At 58.6% G+C, this 21,291-nt stretch overlaps 1 protein-coding gene across 1 annotated transcript in view; it reads left to right on the plus strand.

Annotated features, from left to right (window-relative positions):
* The window catches only part of ITPK1 (inositol-tetrakisphosphate 1-kinase), a 161,992-nt gene that overhangs the window by 137,120 nt on the left and 3,581 nt on the right, over positions 1-21,291 (plus strand). The window contains exons 6-10 of the mRNA XM_079914618.1: positions 3,571-3,669; positions 3,995-4,035; positions 7,723-7,888; positions 13,549-13,616; positions 18,235-18,397. Of these exons, the coding sequence (XP_079770744.1) occupies positions 3,571-3,669; positions 3,995-4,035; positions 7,723-7,888; positions 13,549-13,616; positions 18,235-18,397 (537 nt within the window). The remainder of the gene's footprint in view (positions 1-3,570; positions 3,670-3,994; positions 4,036-7,722; positions 7,889-13,548; positions 13,617-18,234; positions 18,398-21,291) is intronic.

A 21,291-nucleotide genomic window follows, 5' to 3' on the forward strand; every position in this document is an offset into this window, starting at 1 on the left:
CAGGACACTTGTTATCGTCTGTCTTTTTGGTTGTAGCCAACCTATAGGTGTGGTTTTGATCTTCATTCCTCTGATGGCTAATGATGTTGAGCATCCTTTCCCGCGCTTATTGGCCATTCATAGGTCCTATTTTGAGAACTGCCCATTTCAGATCCTTTGCCCTATTTTTTTTTTTTTTTTTTTGTGGTACGCGGGCCTCTCCCTGTTGTGGCCTATCCCGTTGCGGAGCACAGGCTCCGGATGCGCAGTCTCAGCGGCCATGGCTTACGGGCCCAGCCGCTCCGCGGCATCTTCCCGGACCGGGGCACAAACCCGTGTCCCCTGCATCGGCAGGCGGACTCTCAACCACTGCGCCACCAGGGAAGCCCTGCCCATTTTTTAAATTGGGTTATCGGTCTTTTAATTGTTCGGTTGTTAATAGTTCTTCATATATTTTGGATACTAGACGCTTATCAGATATATGATTTGCAAATATTTCCCCCCATTCTGTGAGTTGTCCTTTCACTTTCTTGATAGTGTACTTTGAAGCACACAAGTTTTACATTTTGATGACATCAAATGTGTCTATTTTTACTTTGGTTGCTTGTGCTTTTGGTGTCTAAGAAACCATGTCTAATCCCAGGTCATAAAGATTTATACCTGTGTGTTCTTCTAAGCGTTTTATAGTTTTAGCTCAAATGCTTTTTCTGCACCTATTTTTTTAAAGGAATAACTGTTTATTGTTTTGTTTTTGTTTTTTAATATTTATGGCTGTGTTGGGTCTTCGTTTCTGTGCGAGGGCTTTCTCTAGTTGTGGCAAGCGGGGGCCACTCTTCATCGCGGTGCGCGGGCCTCTCACTATCGCGGCCTCCCTTGTTGTGGAGCACAGGCTCCAGACGCGCAGGCTCAGTAGTTGTGGCTCATGGGCCTAGTTGCTCCGCGGCATGTGGGATCTTCCCAGACCAGGGTTCGAACCCGTGTCCCCTGCATCGGCAGGCGGATTCCCAACCACTGCACCACCAGGGAAGCCCTTTCTGCACCTAGTGATAGGATCGTGTGGGTTTCATCCTTTATCCTGTCGATATGGAGAGAGGCACTTCTTCTACTAGGGAGGCCGTGGTCAGTAGCATGGACTTGGGAATCAGCTGCCTGGGGATGAGCCCCCAGCTGCACCCCTTACTCACTGTGTGACTCTGGACAGGGAGCTTCACCTCTCTGTGCCCCATTTTCTTTATCTGTAAAATGGGGGTGACAGCACCTCTTTGTGGGGTTCTTGTGAGGGTGGATGATGGCTTTGCAGACTGTGTGAAGTAGTGTCTGGCACATAACAAGTGGGGTTTATTGACTGTTGGCCGTTAGCCGTGACATTACTTGAAAGCTTTGGGCTGGGGTGGGAAGGGCCTTGAAGGCGGATCTAAAAGCCAGGCAGATTCACCTGCTCCGAAAACTCCAGAAGCTCTGACCGGAGGTGGTCTGTTTGACTCCAGAGATCTCCGAGTCTTCCCATGGGAGGGCTGGGTCCAGGGTGGCCCTGCCAGGCCAGGTGGGCAACTGACACAGACCGGCCTGCTGCCACACGCTCCAGTTTGTTTGGCCTGGAGTGTCACGCCCTGTTAGGGCTGGGCTGGAGGGGCTGCAGCAAGGAGCCTTTGCGCAGAGCACTTCCTCCTTCCACAGCCTGCCAGCCCCTCACCAGTGTTTCCACCCGGCTCTGACTCTGGGCAGGGGGTGCAGAAATGGGGCCTGTTTAGATAATGGCTTACAGCTGAGAGCCAGGACACACACACACCCCCGCCCCGCCGCCAGCCCTACCTCCCTGCTCTGATGTCCCTGGCTTCTCTTCCCCTGGCCTGCCATGTGAGCCTGGCTCCTTGTCCTGGCCCTGTATGTGGCTGTCATGACCTTGGGCAAAGACTGCCTCTTTGGGCCTCTGTTTCAGCATCTGTCCCTGAGGAATACGAGTGCCCCGTGCAGAGGGCCTGCCGCGCCATCTGCCAGGGCTCCACCCTCCCTGGGTCCCCGAGAACCTGCCATCACTCTGCGCCTGTTTGGAGTTTGGACTTCGCTGGCGGGGGGCGGGGAGGGAAATTAAAACACTTTTAATGTTCCCTGTGTAATTCTTGGCACTGGCTTTTATGAGATATGTGAAGCTGGATCTTACCTTGGTTTCAGTGTTTTAATGTACTGACCTCCTAGCCAGCCAAGTAGCTAGAAGCTGTTGGAGACAAGCTGCTTTACTGTTTGCTTTCGGTTTGGTTTCCAAGTTTGTGGCGGGGACGGGGGTGTCACCCCCATCCCACTAATGCTCTGCCTTTCCCAGCTCCTGTGCCCAGAAATACAGGGTGGTCTTACCTCCTGGGAGCTGGTGCCCTGAGTGGGGATGGAGGTGGACTGAGTAGTAATAACAGACCAGTCATGCAACTTAACAATCAGTAGACAGATTCAGAAGACACTTTGTTTTCCCACGAATAATCTGTTCTGCCCTCACTCGGTGTCTGGCACCAGGAGTGTCCTGATGAACAGAGCACACCCAGCTCCCAGAGCTTCTCAGAAAACCAAACACGCCTGGAACCCACAGGGTAAGCGAGCACCCCTCCAAGAGTGGGGACTCAGGAAAGCAGCGGCATGGGGGTGGGGCCGGGGCTGGAGTGTGGTGGCAGGAGGAGGGCGATGCCTGTGCTCGCGTGTGGCCCGTCGGGGTGACAGAGGGGTCGGGAGCCGCCTCTGTTAGGTGGCGAGAGGCTGCGTGCCAGGGGTCCCTGTGTGACTGCGAGCCGCTCTTTAATCCCCCCACCCCGCCCTCAGCGTCCTCCCCACGGGATTATTTGCACACTTCAGAGGCGATGTACGTAAAGCCCTTGGCAGAGCTAGACCTGGGATAAGAGCTGAAGGGCTGGTGTCGTTCCTGTGATTATCATTAAGCTGATACTGCCTATGGAGGGGGAAGTCTTTTTTTTTTTTTAACATATCTATTGGAGTTTAATTACTTTACAATGGTGTGTTAGTTTCTGCTGTGTAACAAAGTGAATCAGCTATACGTATACATATATCCCCATATCTCCCCCCTCTTGCGTCTCCCTCCCACCCTCCCTATCCGACCCCTCCAGGGGGTCACAAAGCACTGAGCTGATCTCCCTGTGCTATGCGGCTGCTTCCCACTAGCCATCTGTTTTACATTTGGTAGTGTATATATGTCCATGCCACTCTCTCACTTCATCCCAGCTTACCCTTTGGAGGGTGAAGTCTTTATTGCCCCAGAAGTGTTCATAGTTGATTGAGTGAACAGTACCCTCGTTGTGGAGCTGTGTGTGTGTGTCACATGCCCAAGTGTGGGCTAGGAGGTAATCGCAGTCGTATCTGTGACTGTGTCTGGTTTTCACTTTTAGTTGATCTGCAGCCTTTGCCGTTATCATGTATTGGTTCCGTCACTACAGAAACGCTATTAGAAAATGTAATGAAAGTCTATGCTCTCATTCCCGGGGCATGTGGGTGACTGCGGCGGCGTATGGGCCATCAGATGGGGTGGGCAGGGGCTCTGAGGGGGCCCCGGGGAGAGGGCGGTGCTGACTCGGGCTTCTCCTCCGCCCCCAGATGACAGGATCTGCTCACCACCCTTCATGGAGCTCACGAGCCTGGGCGGAGACGACACCATGCGGCTCCTGGAGGAGAATGGCCTGGCCTTCCCGTTCAGTGCGTATCGCGCCCTGAGCGCACCACGTGGGGGCCGGGTGGGCCTTAAACTTCCCGAGGGTGCAGGCAGGGCTCGGCCGCCGGGGAGGGCATGGCCCCGGGTCCCTGGGTTCCTGGGTGGTGAGGGCCTGGCCTGGCGGCGTCCGTCCAGCTCACCCGCGGGCAGGTGCTGGCCCTGGTCGAGTCCACGCCGCCCTCCAGCTCCCACCTGCCCCTCCCCTGAGGGGCTGCGGGAGTTGTTGAGAGTTTCTCCCTGTACCTGCAAGGCTGGGCTTTGTGGGTGAATAACCTCGCTCACCCCTCTTTTTCTCTCCCACACCCACAGTTTGCAAAACCAGAGTGGCTCATGGTACCAACTCTCACGAGGTGAGTGGAAGACGTGACGACTTGACTGCCCTGCCCCCCGCCTCCCCCCTCCGGCCATCCCCCTGCCCCTGATCCTTTCGGCTCGCGCTGTCTCTCTGGGAGCCCGCCTAGCCTGCTGCTCCTGAGGTTGTGGCTTTGTACGCTCTCTCCACCCACACCCTGTGCCTGTCCTGTCCCCGAGGCCGCGATGGCTGTGCCTGCCCCCTTTGTGCCCGTGCGAGCCAGGCCTCCATCTGACCAGTCCTTTGGCCTGTCGATGTCGGTCACTTCCTGCTCCGTGCCAGGCACTGGCCTGGGCCCCACTGAAAAGATGCCATCGCTGCCCACAGGGATCTGCCAGGCCTGCTGAATTTGGGAAGGGGGTGAGAGGAGGAAGGAGCACCCTACCTGCCGTGTACGTGACTGCCCCACCCTCTCATTCATTCCTGTGTTCACCCAGTAGTCCTTCCCGGCCTTGGGTGCCCCGGGAAGGATGCGTAAGATGTGAGTCCTGGCCTGGTGGGGAGCACAGAGTCCCGGAGGTGGAGGGCATCAGCGGGGTGTGGTTGGGAGACTGAGCGGAGGAAGCCTTTTGGGAGCTAATGGCCGGGCAGGGGCTCTGCTGGGTCTGTTGCCGTCCTTAAGAACCATGCCTGGGACATTGTCTTCAGGGGCACAGCCCAGCCTGGGGACCCCCTCATTAGGTGCATGGGAGGACACCCTGGGCTGTAGACATTTGACCCACCCAGAAGGCCCTGTGGGAGAGTCTGTCCCAGGCAGCCCCGCTGTCAGAAATGCTCCCCCAAGACCTATGACTAAACGTGGACAACCCCGGTGTTGTGCCCTGGAGATGTATGTAGTGTCTTTATCCCTGGCATGTATTTATGGGGAAATGTCTGTAAACAGATGTGTCCCTATGGTGTGGTACGTGCCGTGATGGGGCTGCAAGGCCGAGGAGCCCCTTTGCTTGTGGGGGGGAACGTGGCGGCAGGAAATCCTGGCCTGTAGCAAAGGTCAGCTGTCTCCCAAGGTCAGGAGCCCTCGTGGAGCCAGGGGTGTGCGCCTGGGCCGGGCCCCGGGAGGGAGCAGGAGGGCTTCAGAGCAGCCAGAATCGTGTCCCTGGAGCCCACACTGCCCTCGCTGGCACCAGTGCCCGGCCCTTTTCACCACCAGACGGTTCCTCTGTTGGTCAGTGCCTCGGGGTTCTCAGGACAGAAAGGCGACTGCAGTCATTAGTGTGATTAGACCGGCCTAATGCAGAATAGGTCAGCCTGCCAGGAAGGAACCGCTTCTGCTGTTGACGTAAGAACTCTGGAATCACACCAGCCTGGGAGCAGGTCTGGTTCTGAGCACCACCGGCTGTGTGACTTCGGGCAGATGACCCAGCCTCTCTGAGTTTCCGTCCCTCACTTGTAACTGGGGATGTGGTGGCTGTTGTGAAGGAGAAGGGAGTTGCTGCGTGTGCTGCCGTGGGGCCCGGCCCAGGGAGGGTTTGAGACGCTGTCGTGGAACCAGTTGCCCTGGAGCCCGCTGGGTCATTGCTGACGGGGCGGGGGTTCCGGATCGAGGTGGCCACCCTCCTCCAGGGGAGTCTTGACTCCATGGAGTCAAGCGCCTTCAGGGGAGGCTATTTCACCCCTCAGTCCAGTTATCCAAGTCTGGCTCCAAGGTGTGTGCCACGTCCCCCCCGCCACTGCCCCACCCCTGGGCCTCCCCCAGCCCGCCATGCACTGTTTCTGGGAGGGGCTCCTCTGCTGGGTGGGGGTCAGGGACAGAGCCCTGAGATTGGGATCTGGGGTGTTGCAGATTCCCAGGGGGCTTGTGTGCCGCGGGCCATCTGCCTCCTGGGAGGCTGTTAGCATCAGAGGGACGCCCCCTCTGGTGGGGCGCCCTCCGTGGCGTGAGCCTGTGGGTGGGACGCCGAGGCTCGTCACCCACCTCAGGGGTGCCTGGGGATGCCGAGTGCAGCGAGGATGGAGGACATGTCTGTGCACGTGGTGAGCTCTACACAGGAAAGGGGGCTTTCTGAGCGGGGTCCTCCCCTGTACCCCAGTCTGCCCGAGCCCTACCTCTGGTTCCCCTGTCCCTTGCTCAGCTGAAATCGGGACTAGTTTGTTTTCATCTTAGGTTCACACGATGGTTTGGGCTCTTGTCTTGGCTTTAAGCTGGTGTAAGCGCGCAAGTGTGCTCCACTTGGAGTGTGTGGAAAACCACACCCCCTCCTTTAGAAACAAAAACCAAAACTCCCACTGAGCCAGAAGCTCGGAGGACCCCGGAGCTACCCCACGGTGGTTATTTTACTTATTTATTTATTTTTAATTTTTTTGGCCACACTGCGCGACATGCGGGATCTTAGTTCCCTGACCAGGGATCGAACCCGTGCCCCCTGCAGTGGAAGTGCGGAGTCTTAACCACTGGACCGCCAGGGAAGCCCCACCATGGTGGTTACTGATGCTATTTCACAGGTGAGGAAGATGGAGCTTAAACAGGGCTTACGCAGCAAGCGCCAGGGCTGGGTCTTGAACCCGTGTACGGCTCTCTTACTGTCGTCAGATGGCTAAGGAGATAATTCACTGTGGTGCACGTGCGCGCGCGCACACACGCACACACGCACTTTTCGTTTCCCCGTGTGGCCTGGATCTCTACTTCTGCCCCACCAGCTGAGCCCCAGGCACATCATGGTGGTGCTCTGCGACAGTTGCTGGGAGAGGCAACAGCCAGTGTGGCGGCCAGCTGTCCAGCCCCGTTACCCCTCCCAGCAGCTCTGGGCATCTGGTGGCTCCTTCCTGGGGCCCCGTGGACTTGAACGAAGCATTAGCCGTGGCCCCGGCACTGGCAGCTGGCTGCGGTGGGCCTGCCTCGGCCAAAGCGGGCAGGCTTTCTCCAGCCGCCCCTCTTCCCATCCCGACCTCAGTCCCCTGCCACACCCTCCTGGTGGAGCCTTTGTCCCCAGAGGATTCAGGGACGGGGAGCGGCATGTTCCCGTTCCTCAAGTGCTCGTGTGGCTCACTCGGTGTGTAAGACGGCAAGGCTGGGGGCTGTTGGACCCCAGCCCATTCCGGGCTCTGACACTTTCCAGCAGCCACTAAGTGCCTCAGGCCTCAGTTTCCTCATCTGTAAAAGGGGCGTGGTGTCGGTGCCCACCTCGTGGGTACATTGTGAGGGAAACACCAGGTGATTCATGCAAAGTGGTTAGAACAGGGCCAGGTGTGTCATGAGTACTCAAAAGGCAGCGCTTGTCATTATGCAGGCTTGGACCCCAGGCCTCCCAAACCCTGAGCCATTGTCTTCCGCTTCCTGGCCGAGCCACCTGCCCCCCTCCCCACCCCCCATCCCACCCAACCAAAGACTTTGTGGAGGAACCTCTAGGAGGTCATAAGGGTTAAGTAGTACACAACCCAGGGGGTCCCATTCCCTGGGTGCAGTGTGAGTAGTGGAATTATGCAGTGCACAGCCAGCTCATCCTTCCATGGTGGGCCTGATGGTACAGGACTTCCAAACCCTCACAGCAAGCGTGGATTGATCCCCAGGTGTTCTTCTCAAGTCCCTCTCCACTCACCCTGGCTTGAAACTCTTCTTGGGGAGCCCTTGTGCTACAGGACCAGGGGTGGGCCGTGGTGGCAGTGCTCTGGACAGGTAACACACCCCGTGCCGGAGGCTGAGGACGTGGTGGACCCTGACCAAGCCCTTGGCCCCCTGTCTCCCCAGATGGCCATCGTGTTCAACCAGGAGGGCCTGAGCGCCATCCAGCCGCCCTGCGTGGTCCAGAATTTCATCAACCACAACGCCGTCCTGTACAAGGTGTTCGTGGTCGGCGAGTCCTACACCGTGGTCCAGAGGCCCTCGCTGAAGAACTTCTCCGCGGGCACATCAGGTAACTGAGCCCGCGCCGTCTCTGGATGCCCTGAGCTTAGGGGCGTGGCTGCAGCACGGCCCCAGCCGCCAGTTTCTGGAGCAGGGAGAGGTGATCTGGAGGTTGGAAGGGCTGTGTCCAGTAGCTAAAGAGGTCTTGGGGCACGCCAGGTCATGGTAGGGGCTCCGTCTGTCTCTACCATACATTGCAGGAAGAACCTGAAAGCTCTCTGCCCCCAGGCCGCTTCCCGGGGCCCCGTGCGGTCCTGAGGCCCACAGGGAACACGCTGGAATGGGTGATGGTCCCTTCGGCGAAGCCAGGGACGGGGAGGGAGGGAGGGGCCCCTCGTATTTGGAGGACCAGAGCGCTGGCTGCTTTACCACGTCTCCTTTTTCCAACTGGGAAACACTGAGTTACCTGCCGCTTCTGCAGCTGCCGAGGTGGACGCATGCTGTCTTCGGAGTCAGCACACAGGGCGCAGGACTTCCCGGCTGTGGGACCCCGGGCAGGTCAAGGGTTGCCACAGTCAGCCTGCCGGGTGCCCCGCAGGGCTGAGGAGCGCATCCGTGAGCGTGTTTTGGATCAGTGGATAATGGCCCTCCGTGTCCCTCAGATGTCACTCAGTGGTGGCATTGCAGGGTTCTGCCAGCGTTGGGGCATCTGAGGGGGTCCTCTAGGGAGGCTGAGGGGCTCCACGCGCTCAGCTTTTCTTCAGCTGCTCACCAGCTGCAGGTGACCCTTGGCCGTTTCAAAAACTGACACTAAGATAAGGATTTGCTGGTATTGGGGCCGCTTAAAAGACTGTTCTAGTGGTTCTGGAGGCATCTCTAAGGCAAGTTCCAGAAACCTTTGGAACAGTGGCAGTGTCTCTGGAATAAGCACGGTTTTCCAAGAGGACCCCTCGGAGGATGTCTGGTTGCCCTGGTGTGTTTTGCTCTCACTCACTGTGTGTTTCTCTCTGGACGGGAAACCCGCCATCACCAGATGAAATGTCCAGGCTGCGTTATTTCCCTCTGAGCAAACAGATGTGTCTTCCTAAAATCCCTCTGTGAGACTGCCTGTCACCATCCGCTCCTCATGGCTTCAAGCCACTCCTCTGTTTTTGTTTTGTTTTTTTTAAATAAATAAATTTATTTATTTATGGCTGTATTGGGTCTTCGTTGCTGCGCACAGGCTTTCTCTAGTTGCGGCAAGCGGGGGCTACTCTTTGTTGCAGTGCGCGGGCTTCTCTTGTAGCGGAGCACGGGCTTCAGTAGCTGTGTCACGCGGGCTCAGTAGTTGTGGCTCGCGGGCTCTAGAGCGCACGCTCACTAGTTGTGGCGCACGGGCTTAGTTGCTCCACGGCATGTGGGATCTTCCTGGACCAGGGCTGGAACCCGTGTCCCCTGCATTGGCAGGCGGATTCTTAACCACTGCGCCACCAGGGAAGCCTCAGGCCATGCCTCTTGACTGAAGTCCAGCTGTTCGTGTCCTGTCTCAGCCGTTCTTCCCATTAACGCAACCCAGAGAGCAGACACTTTGGAAATGTGTGTCTCCCTCCACTGCCCTTTTGAGTGCTGGCGGGGCTTTCAGGGCATCCCGGTGCTCACGCTCGTCCTTCCCTCTACCCACTGGACTGATGGAATGATCTGGGGGTGGGGGACCGATGTCAGGAGGGGTCTTTTTGTATGTGACTGTGTACTGGCAAGAGGCATTCTTATCAATTGTGGGCAGGTTGAGGCTGATGTTTTTTTAAGCCTGTTTATATTGTTTCCTGATTTTTAAACATATGTTCTTTAAGTCTACACAAAATGTATTAAGGGAAGAGTAGGTATGCCTTTTTATTTATTTTACCAAAAAATCACTCCATCTCTAAAAGAAATATACCACGTGGTTTCCTTCCTTTCCACATGAAAAGTCCCTCTTTTCCTTCCCTTTTTCTCCTGGTTGCAAAGGCCTGGGCCAGTTTCCATCTGGGAACCACTAGTGGCTGGGCGTGAGCTCTGTGTCCCGTGTCTGAGGACAGGGGCTCCGCATCTGTGTCTTCTCATGGCCATTCCAGGTTGCCAGTTTACCATAATATGCAGGCTGGGGCCGAGTAAATCAGTGGAGAAACATAGAGCTAATGGAGAAGTGTTTATTATGCCCAGGTGAGCTGAGTGATTTTCACTGTGTCCATCCCTCCATCCCCAAAAACTGGTTCTGTGTCCACTGTCTTCAGGGCATCACAGCAGCTCGTTGTTCTTTTCATGCGTGTGTTCTCTTTCTGGATGAGAAGCACAGTGTGACAGCGGCTCTTTAAGCTGGACCAGTTGGGCAGGGGGCTTTAGGGCTCTGGCTTCTTTCCAGCCCCCTCCCAGCTTTCTGGTTCCCATGGCCCTGCGTGGCGGGCTCGCCGGTCTCCCCTGTCCATGCAGGGAGGTGGAGGCTCCTTGAGTGGGATTCTTTGACCTGCAGTGGTGATGAGGACACCAGCTTTCCCTCCACGACTACTGTGTTCTTTTGACTCTCAGATGTACTTTTGGTTTTCACCTGTTAGCACCTCTGAAGTCAGGTGTGTCTTACGGCCACAGGCCTCTTGCAGTTGCCTCTGCTGGAACTGAAGACACGTTTTTACAGAGAGGGTTGAGGTTGGCCTGTGCCAGCCCCAGGAACACATGTCCTCTGCCCTTGGTCCACGGTCTTGGGGAGACTGCTCCCCTCTCTCCACTAGTTCCAGAGTCGCAGTGGGTGTGTTTCTCTGCTCCCCTTTCTGTGCAGTGGGTTTATTTCTGTTTCTTTTCCTCTGCGGGCACAACGCCTTTCTTAGGCTCTACACGTGGGCCTTTTTTTCCTTAGGGGTATGTATATAAAGGAATGACACCGCTTACCACATAGAGCAGGGGTCAGCAGGCTTTTTCTGCAAAAGTCCAGAGTAAGTGTTTCCAGCTCTGTCATAATTATTTAATGCTGCCGTTGTTGCCTAAGAGCCGCTGTAGACAGCATTGTAAGCGAATGGGCGTGGCTGCGTTCCAATAAACCTTTATTTACAAACACAGGTGGCGGGCCAGATGTGGTGATCTTGCATCGAGAGGCCCTCAGATGTAACAAATGCCCTGTTTCCTTGCACCTGCCAGGCGCTCAGCCCTGGGATCCAGCAGGGAACTAGATAGTCAGCCAAGTGGCCTGCCCTCGTGTGTTCATCTTCTCGCGGGAGAAACTACACACCAGGGAAGAAGACATGAAAGGACGAATTGTGGCAGCACAGATGAGGGACCGCAGAGGAAACAGTGGGTCCTGGGACACCGCTGGGCGAGGGGAGCCACTCGGGCAGGGCAGCCGGGGCCCCTCTGCGGAGCTGACGCTTGCGGGGGATCTGGGAGGAGACCTGGGCCACCGTCTGCAGCGCCATGACATGCTTTATCCCCCGCCCCCCGCCAGAGATGTGAAGATTAAGCAAATGAAGCTGAAGAAGGTGTGGCCACAGCTCACAACTGCACCTCAGACCCTCTGGGATATTTGGGTGCTACACTTGTCACTTACTCTGCTTCTTTTGAACCTCTTTTGCTTGTCTGTAAATTGGGGACAGAAATACCCATATTCCTCTTATTGCCTCCGCTCTCCTGTGGGCGTTCTTGGTGTTCTTCCCGGGGCTCCGTGTGACTCGGGACTAGTCCAGGAACAGAGAGGGGATGGGCCCCCCCAATCCAGGGTGCACCTGTGATCAAGGTGCAAGGGCCCAGCCAGGCTTATCTTTAGGGAACTCAGTATCCTGAAGCTACCCAAGGAAACTGGCACCAAGGGATGCTCTGACCCTTTCTGACCCACCTCGGCTTCCACAGTCTCCTGGTTCATCGAATGGCTGGAATCCGCTCCCACTCTGTCCGGCCCCTACTCAGGCCGCACATGGGGAGGATCTGAGTAAAGGGCAGCTCTCCCCTCCCTGCTAAACAGTCCTCTGGCCAGGGCTCCCAGGTCAGCGTTAGCCGGGAGGAGAAACGAGTCTCCTTTGAAATGGTCCACACTTTCGGTCTTGCCACAAGAAGCTGTTGGGCGACAGCTTGGCTGTGTCCACCTGCTCTGGGTGGCCTTTCTCTCCCCAGGCCTGCTCTGCCATGCTGGCGATTGCCCTTGGGTCCCACAGGGTGGGTGGGAGGCACCCTGAGCTCAGTAGGACTGGGCCAGGCTGGGCTACAGGCTGAGAAGGTGGGCAGTACCCACGGAAGGCCGGAACGCCCATCCCAGCTGCTCCGGGCTCTGGCCCGTGGAGCTTGCCACCCTCCGAAGGCTCACTTTTCTTGACTGTCGGCGCCCAGGAGTCGAGGTTGGTGGGGCTGCTTGGCACCAGTCCTGCAGGGTGTTTATTTTCCCCAGGCTCCTCCCCAGGACCGTCTCTCGTGCCCCCCGTCTGGACTGGCTCTGGTCGGAGCGGTAGGAGGACTTTCGGGCACACCAGGGCGGCAAGGGGCCTGCATGCCCCGCTAGCGGGAAAGATGCCAGGTACATCTCAGCGCCTGCCTGCTCGGCCTCCGCCCGAATCACTTCCTCATGCATGATTGTTGCGGCGCTGCAATCCTGGAGGTGGTGGGGGGCGGGCGTTGGCAGCCAGAGCAGGTGCCTCCTCGGTCTGGCCCCTGGCACACGGCGGTGCTCAGCCAGGGCCCTTCCTGGCCTGCGCTTAGAGGCCTGGGTCCCAGGGATGAGCAGTGTGTCCTGGGGGACGGGAGCCGTAACGCCCTGCCAGGAAGGACTAAAGCAGAGGCCGCTGGGGCCACGTTGGGGCTCGTGGCCCGTGCCACTCTCGGGGTGGGGGGATCACAGTGTGATGACGGCCTTTACCAGATCCCAGCCCCGAGGCTCGCGGTTTAGTGCTTCGTGCATTCGTGTGCCACACTTCCAGCTGCTGGAGAACGTGTTTCTGACCGACTGACCTGCCTTTACTCTCCAGGGGGTGAAGGAGCAAACCAGCTGCTCATCGCTCCCAATAATCTTGGGATTGATCTGCCTCTCGGGTGCCCCCATGGGACCAGAGAGGGAGGGGGTGGGAGATGTGGAGGGTATTTCATGGGCTGTGCTAACTTCCAAAGCCAAACTGTATGCTTTCTTGGATGGGTCCTACAGAAGCCCATGCTCTGATTTCCGATTTTTTCCTTAAGTAGTGGGGAAACAGCAAAACCCTTTGTATTGTAAACACTCACGTGCCAAGTGGCCGCCTAGCCGTTTCTCAGCTGCTACCCTGAAAAGGTGTTCCGTGGGCAGAACCGGGAGGGGAATGCTGGGTTAAATGGCATCAGTTGACCTCTTGACTCTGGGCCTTTGATATGCACACATGCAGCATTTCCCACTCACTTAGCCCCCTTTCTGGTGCCGTGTCTGTAAGACACTCTAGACACGCTTTGGGGAGTGGGGGGCCTCGGGTATTGGGGAAAATCAGGTATGGTTGTGTAAGACGAGAGCAGAGGCAGAGGTGCGCTCATCAAGCCGTTCATTTTTATACGGGAAGGAAAATGGAAACAGGAGCCCTGCCTGGGCGTGCGGGTCTCCGTGGCGTCCTGTCTTCCTGGGGTGGGTAGGGAGGCCCAGGTGGCTGCCGCTGGACCCCGAGCCTGAAGGCCACTGTGGCCTGTGGCTGGGGTGGTGCTGTCCCCTGGTGTCGGGTGCTGGAATCACCGTCCCTGCCTCGAGCTTCTAACTCCGGCTTCTTCCTGTCTTTGCTTTTTCAGACCGTGAGTCCATCTTCTTCAACAGCCACAACGTGTCCAAGCCAGAATCGTCATCGGTGCTGACCGCGGTATGTCCCTCCCGCCGAGCCCTGGGTGTGGGGTGCTTTTGACTGTCCAGCGGGGCAGGGTAGCAGGACCTTCCCCCCAGGCCAGGGACCCAGGGCGGTTCCAGAGACCCCTCTTCCTCGCGTGCTTCGGGCCTTCGTGCCGGTGGTCATCACAGCCACGCCCGCTCGTTGCTGGGCTACTCCAAGTGGATGATTTTCTAACTCTCCTCCTACATGAGGAAATCCCCCCAGCCGTGAGGAATTTGAAGTCCTGCTTTCTAATCTGCCTTTTGCCTGATTTAAGAAGAGGGAGCAGAGCACCACCTCAATTTTCCTTTTTCTTTCCTTGCCCACGTGAGTCCAGGGAGCGTTTGTTAAGAGCCTGCCGTGTACATCTGGGGCTGCTGGGGTCGTTCACGGTGGGTAATGGGCTCGGGGTTGCTGTTCAGCGAACGTCGCTGCGTGTCAGGCTCCATCCTCGATGCCCTGCGGCCCAAAACAGCCTTGCAGGGGTGGACAGACATCCCCACTTCCCTGAGGCGGGGGGGGGCTGTGCTCAGCCAGATTCACCGGGCTCCTCACTCGGGGACAGAGACGAGATTTGACCCCAGATTTGTCTGATGCCAAAGCTGGGTGTTCCGGGAATTTAGGATTTCTTATCTCCCTGGCAATTGCTGAGCAGTTAGAAGTCAGCGCTGGGCCACCCTCTGCTGTTCCTCCATGTGTCCTGAGAGCCAGGGGTCTCTGCTGCCACTGCCGCTGAAATGAGCCCTCTGCCAGCTCTCCGCTCCCCTCCTGGCCATGCTCGGAGGGTTTGCCAGTGTCCCATCCACAGCAGACCCCCACCTCTAGGCCTCACTCCCCCTCGTTCCAGGTTAGGGCCTCCTGTCCCCCAACCGAGGCCGCCTGTGCTTTTCTTGTCTGTTTCTGGTTCCTTTGAGGAGCCAGCTGTGCGCTGAGGGTTCGACAGAGCACAGGCGTGGAAGGGACCTGGAAGGAACACCAGCGTCCCTCAAGATGTTAATAGACATTCCCCGGGAACAAGTTTTGTGGTCAAGGATGCTTGGAGAACAACCAGATTTTAAACAGAACCCCTCAGCGCCTGGCTGTGCACATTATAAGACGTAAATAGGTGTTCTGTGCAAGAAAACGTTCTGGTCTCTTAAAAGCTGCAGAAACTTCAGGCTGGCCCAGCTCTGCAGGGCATCTTCCCTGCGAGGCTCTCAGACCGTATTCGGCCTGTGACTCTTGGAGGGGGTTGGCATTCCGCGGACTTGCCGAGAGGCTGTCCCTGCCACTCCCCTGGCACAGAGCAGCTCTAGTCACCGCTGGGCTGTTACCTGATGCCAGAGGGTCACTGTGAGGGCCAGAAGCAAAGTCACCTTCCTGGCTAATCACCCACCTGCCATTCAGCCTGCGTCTCTGTCTGCCACGTGGGAAAGGTCGGCCTACAGACCCTGCGGGGCCTCCTCTCCACCTTTAGGCCCCGCTGCCATCTCCCCCTTCCCCCCAGCTCATGACTGCTGTGTGGGGATTCCCCCAGGGCTGGCAACGTGGAAAAGAGAAAAGGGAAATGCAGGCAGCCGTCCCTTTTCCACTCGGGATGTCAGGCCCACATGCACAGACAAGGCCATCCCCAGACCTGGGTGTCCAGACAAGCCCCTTAGCATTCTCCTGCTCGCCAAGGTCCCTCCAGTCCCCATCTCGGCCTCGTGCAGGTGCCGGGAGCCCTGCCCTGGCCTTGAAGCCCCCCCTCCCTCCCTGGCTGGATGCTCCCAAGGGTGGACGCAGCTCCCACACCCAACTGGCTGCCCCCCCAGACACAGGGTATTGGTTACGAGTGTGACACTGACAGGACTGCCTGGGGTCAGACCGAAGCTCCACAACTTTCCAGCTGTGTGGCCTCGGGCAAGTCACATTGCCTCTCTGAGCCTCGGGTTCCCCGTCCCACCCTGTAGGGTGGTGATGGTGTTCAGGGAGTCCCTAGATGAAAAGCACCGTGGCAGTGCTGGGTGTGCAGTAAGTGCTCAGTCAGTGTCAGCTGTGACTGGTGACGGGTGGCCCCGGGGGTCCACCTGAGCACCTCTTACCACCTCCATCGCCTCCCTGTTTCAGACAGTCAAAGGGCTCCAGAAGGACTTCTGAGATTCCTTAGCTGAGCTGAGAAAGTGCTTTTATAAACAGCGGGGTCACGAGGCTTTGTAACAGAGCAGCAGCCATTGGTCCCCTTGCTGCCAGGCCTGAGCCACAGGCCTTACGGGTGAGCTTCGTGGATCCCCACCACGGTCCCGTGGCGGCAGGGGTGTTCTTATTACCCCATTTCCTGGGGCGAGAAAACAAGACGCAGCAGGGCCCGTTATGGCTCAGGGCACGCAGCGGGGACTGGGCAATGCCAGGCGTCCTCCCAGGGCTGTGACTCGGTGAGGGACCCGGGCCGCAGGACCAGCGGCCAGGCTGCTGACCTGGGCTCAGGCAGGTGCCTGTCACGGCGAAGCTAACGCGGATGCTTAGACAGCATCTCCCCTGGACGAGACGCCGGGGCAGCGGGGTCGTGGGTGCTGTTGGGGGTCGCCGCCTGCTATGCAGAGCCGGTGGATGTGGCTTTCACAGTAGCGCACGACGGTGCCCAGTTGTGGGGTCCCTGCCCTGCACGTGTCTGGGAGTTCCCCATCAGCCATGCGGCTTCCTGAGCTGGGGGTAAGCACCACGTGTCCTGGGTACCCAGGGCTCTGTCCCCAGCCTACCTGACCCAGCCTCGCTTCGTGTTAACATTAGTCGTTTTAATGTGAACCGTTCAGTGGCGTTAAGTACATTCACAGTGTCATGCAGCTGCCACCTCTGTCCAGTTCCAGAGCATTTGCATCACCCAAAAGGAATCCTGTGCCCGTTAAGTGTCACCCCTCAGTCCCCCTCCCCCCAGCCCCTGGCAACCACGAATCTGCTTCTTCGTCTCCATGGACTTACCTGTTCTGGACCTTTCATATTAAGGGAACCGTACAGTGTGTGACCTATTGTGTCTGGCCTTTTTCACATAGCCTGACGTTTTCAAGGTTCATCCACGTGGTAGCATTGTGAGAACAATATTCCATTGTGTGGGTAACCCATTTTGTTTATCCAGTCATCTGTTGATGGACATTTGGGTTGTTTCTACCTTTTGCCCATTGGGAATAATGCAGCTATGAACAGTGGCCTACAGGTTACACACCTGGGGTGGAATTGCTGGGCCACGTGGTAATTCTCCATTTGGCTTTTTGACCCAGCTTCTGTTTTATTTCTGCTGGGTGAGCTCCTGGGCTTCCCCTTTGGCCCCGAGCCCACAGTCCATAGGACCCTGCTATCTCCTGAGCACCACACGTGAGCCCTATTCCGGCTGACCTGCTGCCATCCATGCCCTGAAATGCAAGTGGAGCGGCTCCTCCAGCCAGGCATGTGCTGTCCCCATCACGTCAATGACCTTGTGATTCCTCCCAGCAGTCTGGGATGGAGGCCTCATTGGCCCTGTTCTGCAGATGAGCGGGCTGAGGCACACAGAGGCCAAGTACTTTCCCCTAAGACCACAGAGCTGGGAAGTCACGGTCAGGATTCAAATCCGGACCCCTCGGACTTCAGTCCTTCCCAGGGCAGTGTTCTGCTTCCTTGGAGGCCCGGGCCAGGGGCCACGCTTGAGCCCATGAAGACTCGTGTGCCTGTCCCAGGCCAGCTGTGATTAGAGCAGAAAGCGAGCGGTGTCAGCGGGAGTCCAAGGGACGGCCCCACGAGCCCAGTGGAAGGTTCGCTAAAAGCTGCACTTGGGCCCGGGGGTTGGGCCGCAGCAGCAGAGTAGACTCTTTGGGGAAAAGCCCGCTGAGCATGAGTTGGTGTGGTCACACCAGAGTTAGCGACTCATCCGGAAGGGGAGAAGTGTGAGCCCCACCCAGGAGCCCTGTGACCACCACCCGCCCCTGCCCACTTCCGGCCAGTAAATGAAGGCCGGTCCACGGAACCTATCAGCTCACAGCCTTGAGGCTCCGGCAATGGTGGGCCAGTGTGGTGATGCTGACAGAAATTCCCCCTGCTGCCCGCCTCTGCCCTAACAGTTCCAGCTGCTCCCAGCTCTCTCCTGTGGGTTCTTACCTCTGCACCTTTGCTTCCACTGTGCTCTCATCTGGGTCCCTTCCCCCCACCCCCCTCAATCCTCCCCATCTTCAAGGTCCAGCTCACAGGCTCCCTGAACCACACAGTCTTCCTGGGTTCACAACAGACTCTCCATCCCCTTCCTCCTTGCTAAGAGGCTTGGGTTTTACAGGCTTAAATGCCTGGGTCCAAATCCAGCCCTGAGCTGTGTGGCCCTGGACCGGCCCCTGAGCCTCTCTGAGCTTCAGCTCCCCTGTGTATAAAATGCTGATAACGGTGCTCGCCTCCCTGCTGGTTATGAGGACTAGAGGTCACGTGCGCTGTATACCTAGCAGCTGTCCAGCCCTTGGCAGGATTTGGAAATGGCCGTCCTTGTGCCGACTCTGGTGGGTCTGTCCTGTCTCTTGTCTGCGGGTAAGGCCCGGCCTGTGCCACCTCCCTGGGGGGGTCTCTGTGTGTGGCGAGGCGTGGAGCCTCCGCACCCGGGGCCTGACTCGTGTGTGTGTGTGTGTGTGTGTGTTGGCAGCTGGAAAAGATCGAGGGTGTCTTCGAGCGACCGAGTGACGAGGTCATCCGGGAGCTGTCCCGGGCCCTGCGGCAGGCACTGGGCGTATCGCTCTTTGGGATCGACATCATCATCAACAACCAGACGGGGCAGCACGCCGTCATCGACATCAACGCCTTCCCAGGTGAGCGGTGGGGCCGGGCGCCGCCTTCACCGGTCTGTAGACTGGCAGCCTTGGGCGGGTGGTGGGGGCCGGAGAGTCGGGCTGACCAGCTCCATCCCTCACTGTCTGGGGCCCGGGGTCGGAGCAGCCCCCGCTCAGCCGCAGCCCCACCTGCCAGTGGGTTTACAGGGCGCGTAGTGGGCCTGCGGCTAAACGCGTGTTCTTTCCGCTGCCTCTCCTGGCCCGGTGCCACCAGCAGTGGCCTTTCCGGGCCAAATCTCAGCTGACCTCTTGGGCCCTTGTAGGTTTAAAGAGCTGAAAGGACACTGGAGGGCATATAAATCCCAGTTTACACGCAGGGAGGGAGGGAGAAGTTGTCCCAGGTCATACGGCAGGGTAGTGGCAAGGCCATGCTCCTCCCCCCGCCCTGAGCCACCATGCTGGGGACACGCTCGGATCCGGCCAGCTCCCCGCGGCTGGGGCGTCTGCTCCATGCTGTCTGCGGCAGCCCTGAGGCGGGAAGCACTGCCGGGCCTGCTGCCCCACCAGGCTCTGCCCTGCACCCCTCAGATCCCAACTCAGGGAGGGGCTCAGCGGGAGACATCACCCGAGAACCCTCAAGGGGACTGTTAGCTTCAGCAGTGATGGTGGTGGCGGCCCTGGGCTGAGCTACTTCACAGAGACACGTGCTGAGGCCAGGCGACTCCCCATCTCACGGCAGGTCAGGGACAGTGCTGCTTCGCTCCCTCTGGCCCAGAGCAGCCTGGGCGCTTACCCTCTCGCTGGGCATCTCTGTCTCAAGGCCGTGGCTCTTGCCTTTGTTAAGCACCTGCCCTGGAGGTAGAGCCATCGTCACTGCTCAGTGGATATGAAGAGCGGAAGCGATTCCCGCCCTTGGGGAGGCTAGCATCTCACGTGAGAGCCCTGCTGGCAGGAGGGCACTGCACGGTGGGCGTCTGCAGGGAGCAGAAAGCCCCCGTGCTTGGGGAGCATCACTGGGCACCAGGCTGGGTGCTTGACGCGTGTCCCCTGCACTGAGAGCATGCGGGCCAGGCCCGGCCAGCACCACGATTCACAGCCAAGGAAACCCAGGTTCGAGGGAGGCCCCTGCTGTCTCTGTCATGCAGTTTGCCGAAGGCCCACTGCATTCCCCAGCTGCTGCAGACAGTGCGGGGCGGCGGGGGCCCTGCCCTCGGGGGACGGGGGTGCCAGGGGCTCCTCTGTGAAGCGGGAGTGGGAGCAGGGCCTGGCAAGAAGGGAGGGAGCCACCCCTAAGGATCCCGGGCAGGGCCTGCGGAGGGGGGCCTGTGGCCCGAGGCCTCGTGCAGCAGGGAGGTCAGAGGTCAGAGGGGAGCCCACCGTGTGGCCGTTCACTCTGAGCAAGGTGGCGCGGCCATCTGAGGTCTGTGTTCGTGAATAGAAATTGAAACCCTTTGGGACAATGGCCTATTTCTCCGTAGTCACCGTGGGTGCAGCCTGGACGGAGAGGTGGGTTTTTGATGAGCGAGGGTGACGGAATGAGAGAGCACAGGGAAACTGAGGCTGCATCAGGGGAACAATTATAATAAATCAGAGGATCTAAATCAGGGAGGACGTGGAGGGAACGACAGCGAAAAGGTGGCTGAGTCAGTGGATTGGGGGGACCGGGCAGGGCAATGCCCGGCTGGTGGGGTGGAGATTCTAGAAGGATGGGGGGGGCGGGGAGGAACTCTGCAACTGAGCTGCGGATTTGTGCTGGGTCCTGAGTTGGACCCGCCCAGCCAGCACCTGTGTGACTCGGGCCGGACGTTCTGAGGGCGTCCCGGGTGTTCAGAGAAGGGACGGCCACTGTGAGCCAGCGTGGATGGGTGAAGCCAAGAGGAGGCCCCTGGCGGGCCAAGCCTGAGTGATGGAGCCGAGCCCCGAGGAGACTGTGAGGCAGCCCGGTGCTGAGTTAGGCCCCGGGAGCGGGTGGGGCTTGGGGCCCAGAGGAGGCGGTGTCCAGGAGACGGGCCGCCTGGGGCCCCGCCCTCTCCCTGCCGGGTTTACGGGCCTGGATCTGGAGTCCTCGTGGTCCTGGGCCACCTCACCCTGTGCCTCGGGCCATGGGTGTCCGGTAGCAGCCCCGCCACCCAGCCTGCGTGCTGGGCTCTGGGCAGTGGTGACAGCAGTGGCCACCAGTGGTGCCCAGCCTGCCTGGGGACCTTTACCCCCAGGGTTTCATTTCATTCTCACAACCACACAGCGTGCAAGGGACCATCAGGATCCCATGTGCTGCCGGGCATGTGGAGCCAGGGGGCTGGGCGACACGTCCAAGGTCCCATGGCTACCAGGTAGTGGGGCTGGGCCTGGGCCCTGGGCCCCTGACCTGAGGCTGCCTGCTTCTTAGCTTGAGTCGTGGGTTCAGATCCTGGCTGCCCTCACCATCTGCTGAGGCGAACCTCCGGATGGGGCAGCCTCAGTGTTCGCTCGTGCACAGTGGGAACACTTCTCCCCTCCTAGCAGAGGAGATGGCGTGTGCACAGTGCCTGCCCTGCAGCGCTCCTTCACGCCTCAGTCCGCCCTCCCCAGGCTGCGAGGAGCCGTGGGCCGGGCCTCGTCTGGGGGCGGCAGAGCTGTTGCTGAGGGAACAGCTTATGTTCCCTGGTGGCCTGTCAGCGGATCTCAGCTCTTCTCCCCTGCTCGCATCTCTGCCCTGGAAACCCAGCAGCACGTCTGCCGATGGCCCGTGACTGCCCTGCCCTTCACCCCCGGCCCCAGGGCCGAGGAAGTGCCCAGTCCTAGAGTGGGGCACCCAGCACCACATGTATTCAAGGCACGGGTGGCACCAAAGGGCCTGGTTCAGATCCCAGTGCTGCTACTTAGAGCTTCGTGTCCTTGTCTGTAAAATGGAGATAACCCTCAGGTCCCGCTCCCCGGGGGCTATCAGGATGCCA

Source organism: Stenella coeruleoalba, assembly GCF_951394435.1.
Source record: "Stenella coeruleoalba genome assembly, chromosome: 2".
Lineage (NCBI taxonomy): Eukaryota > Metazoa > Chordata > Mammalia > Artiodactyla > Delphinidae > Stenella > Stenella coeruleoalba.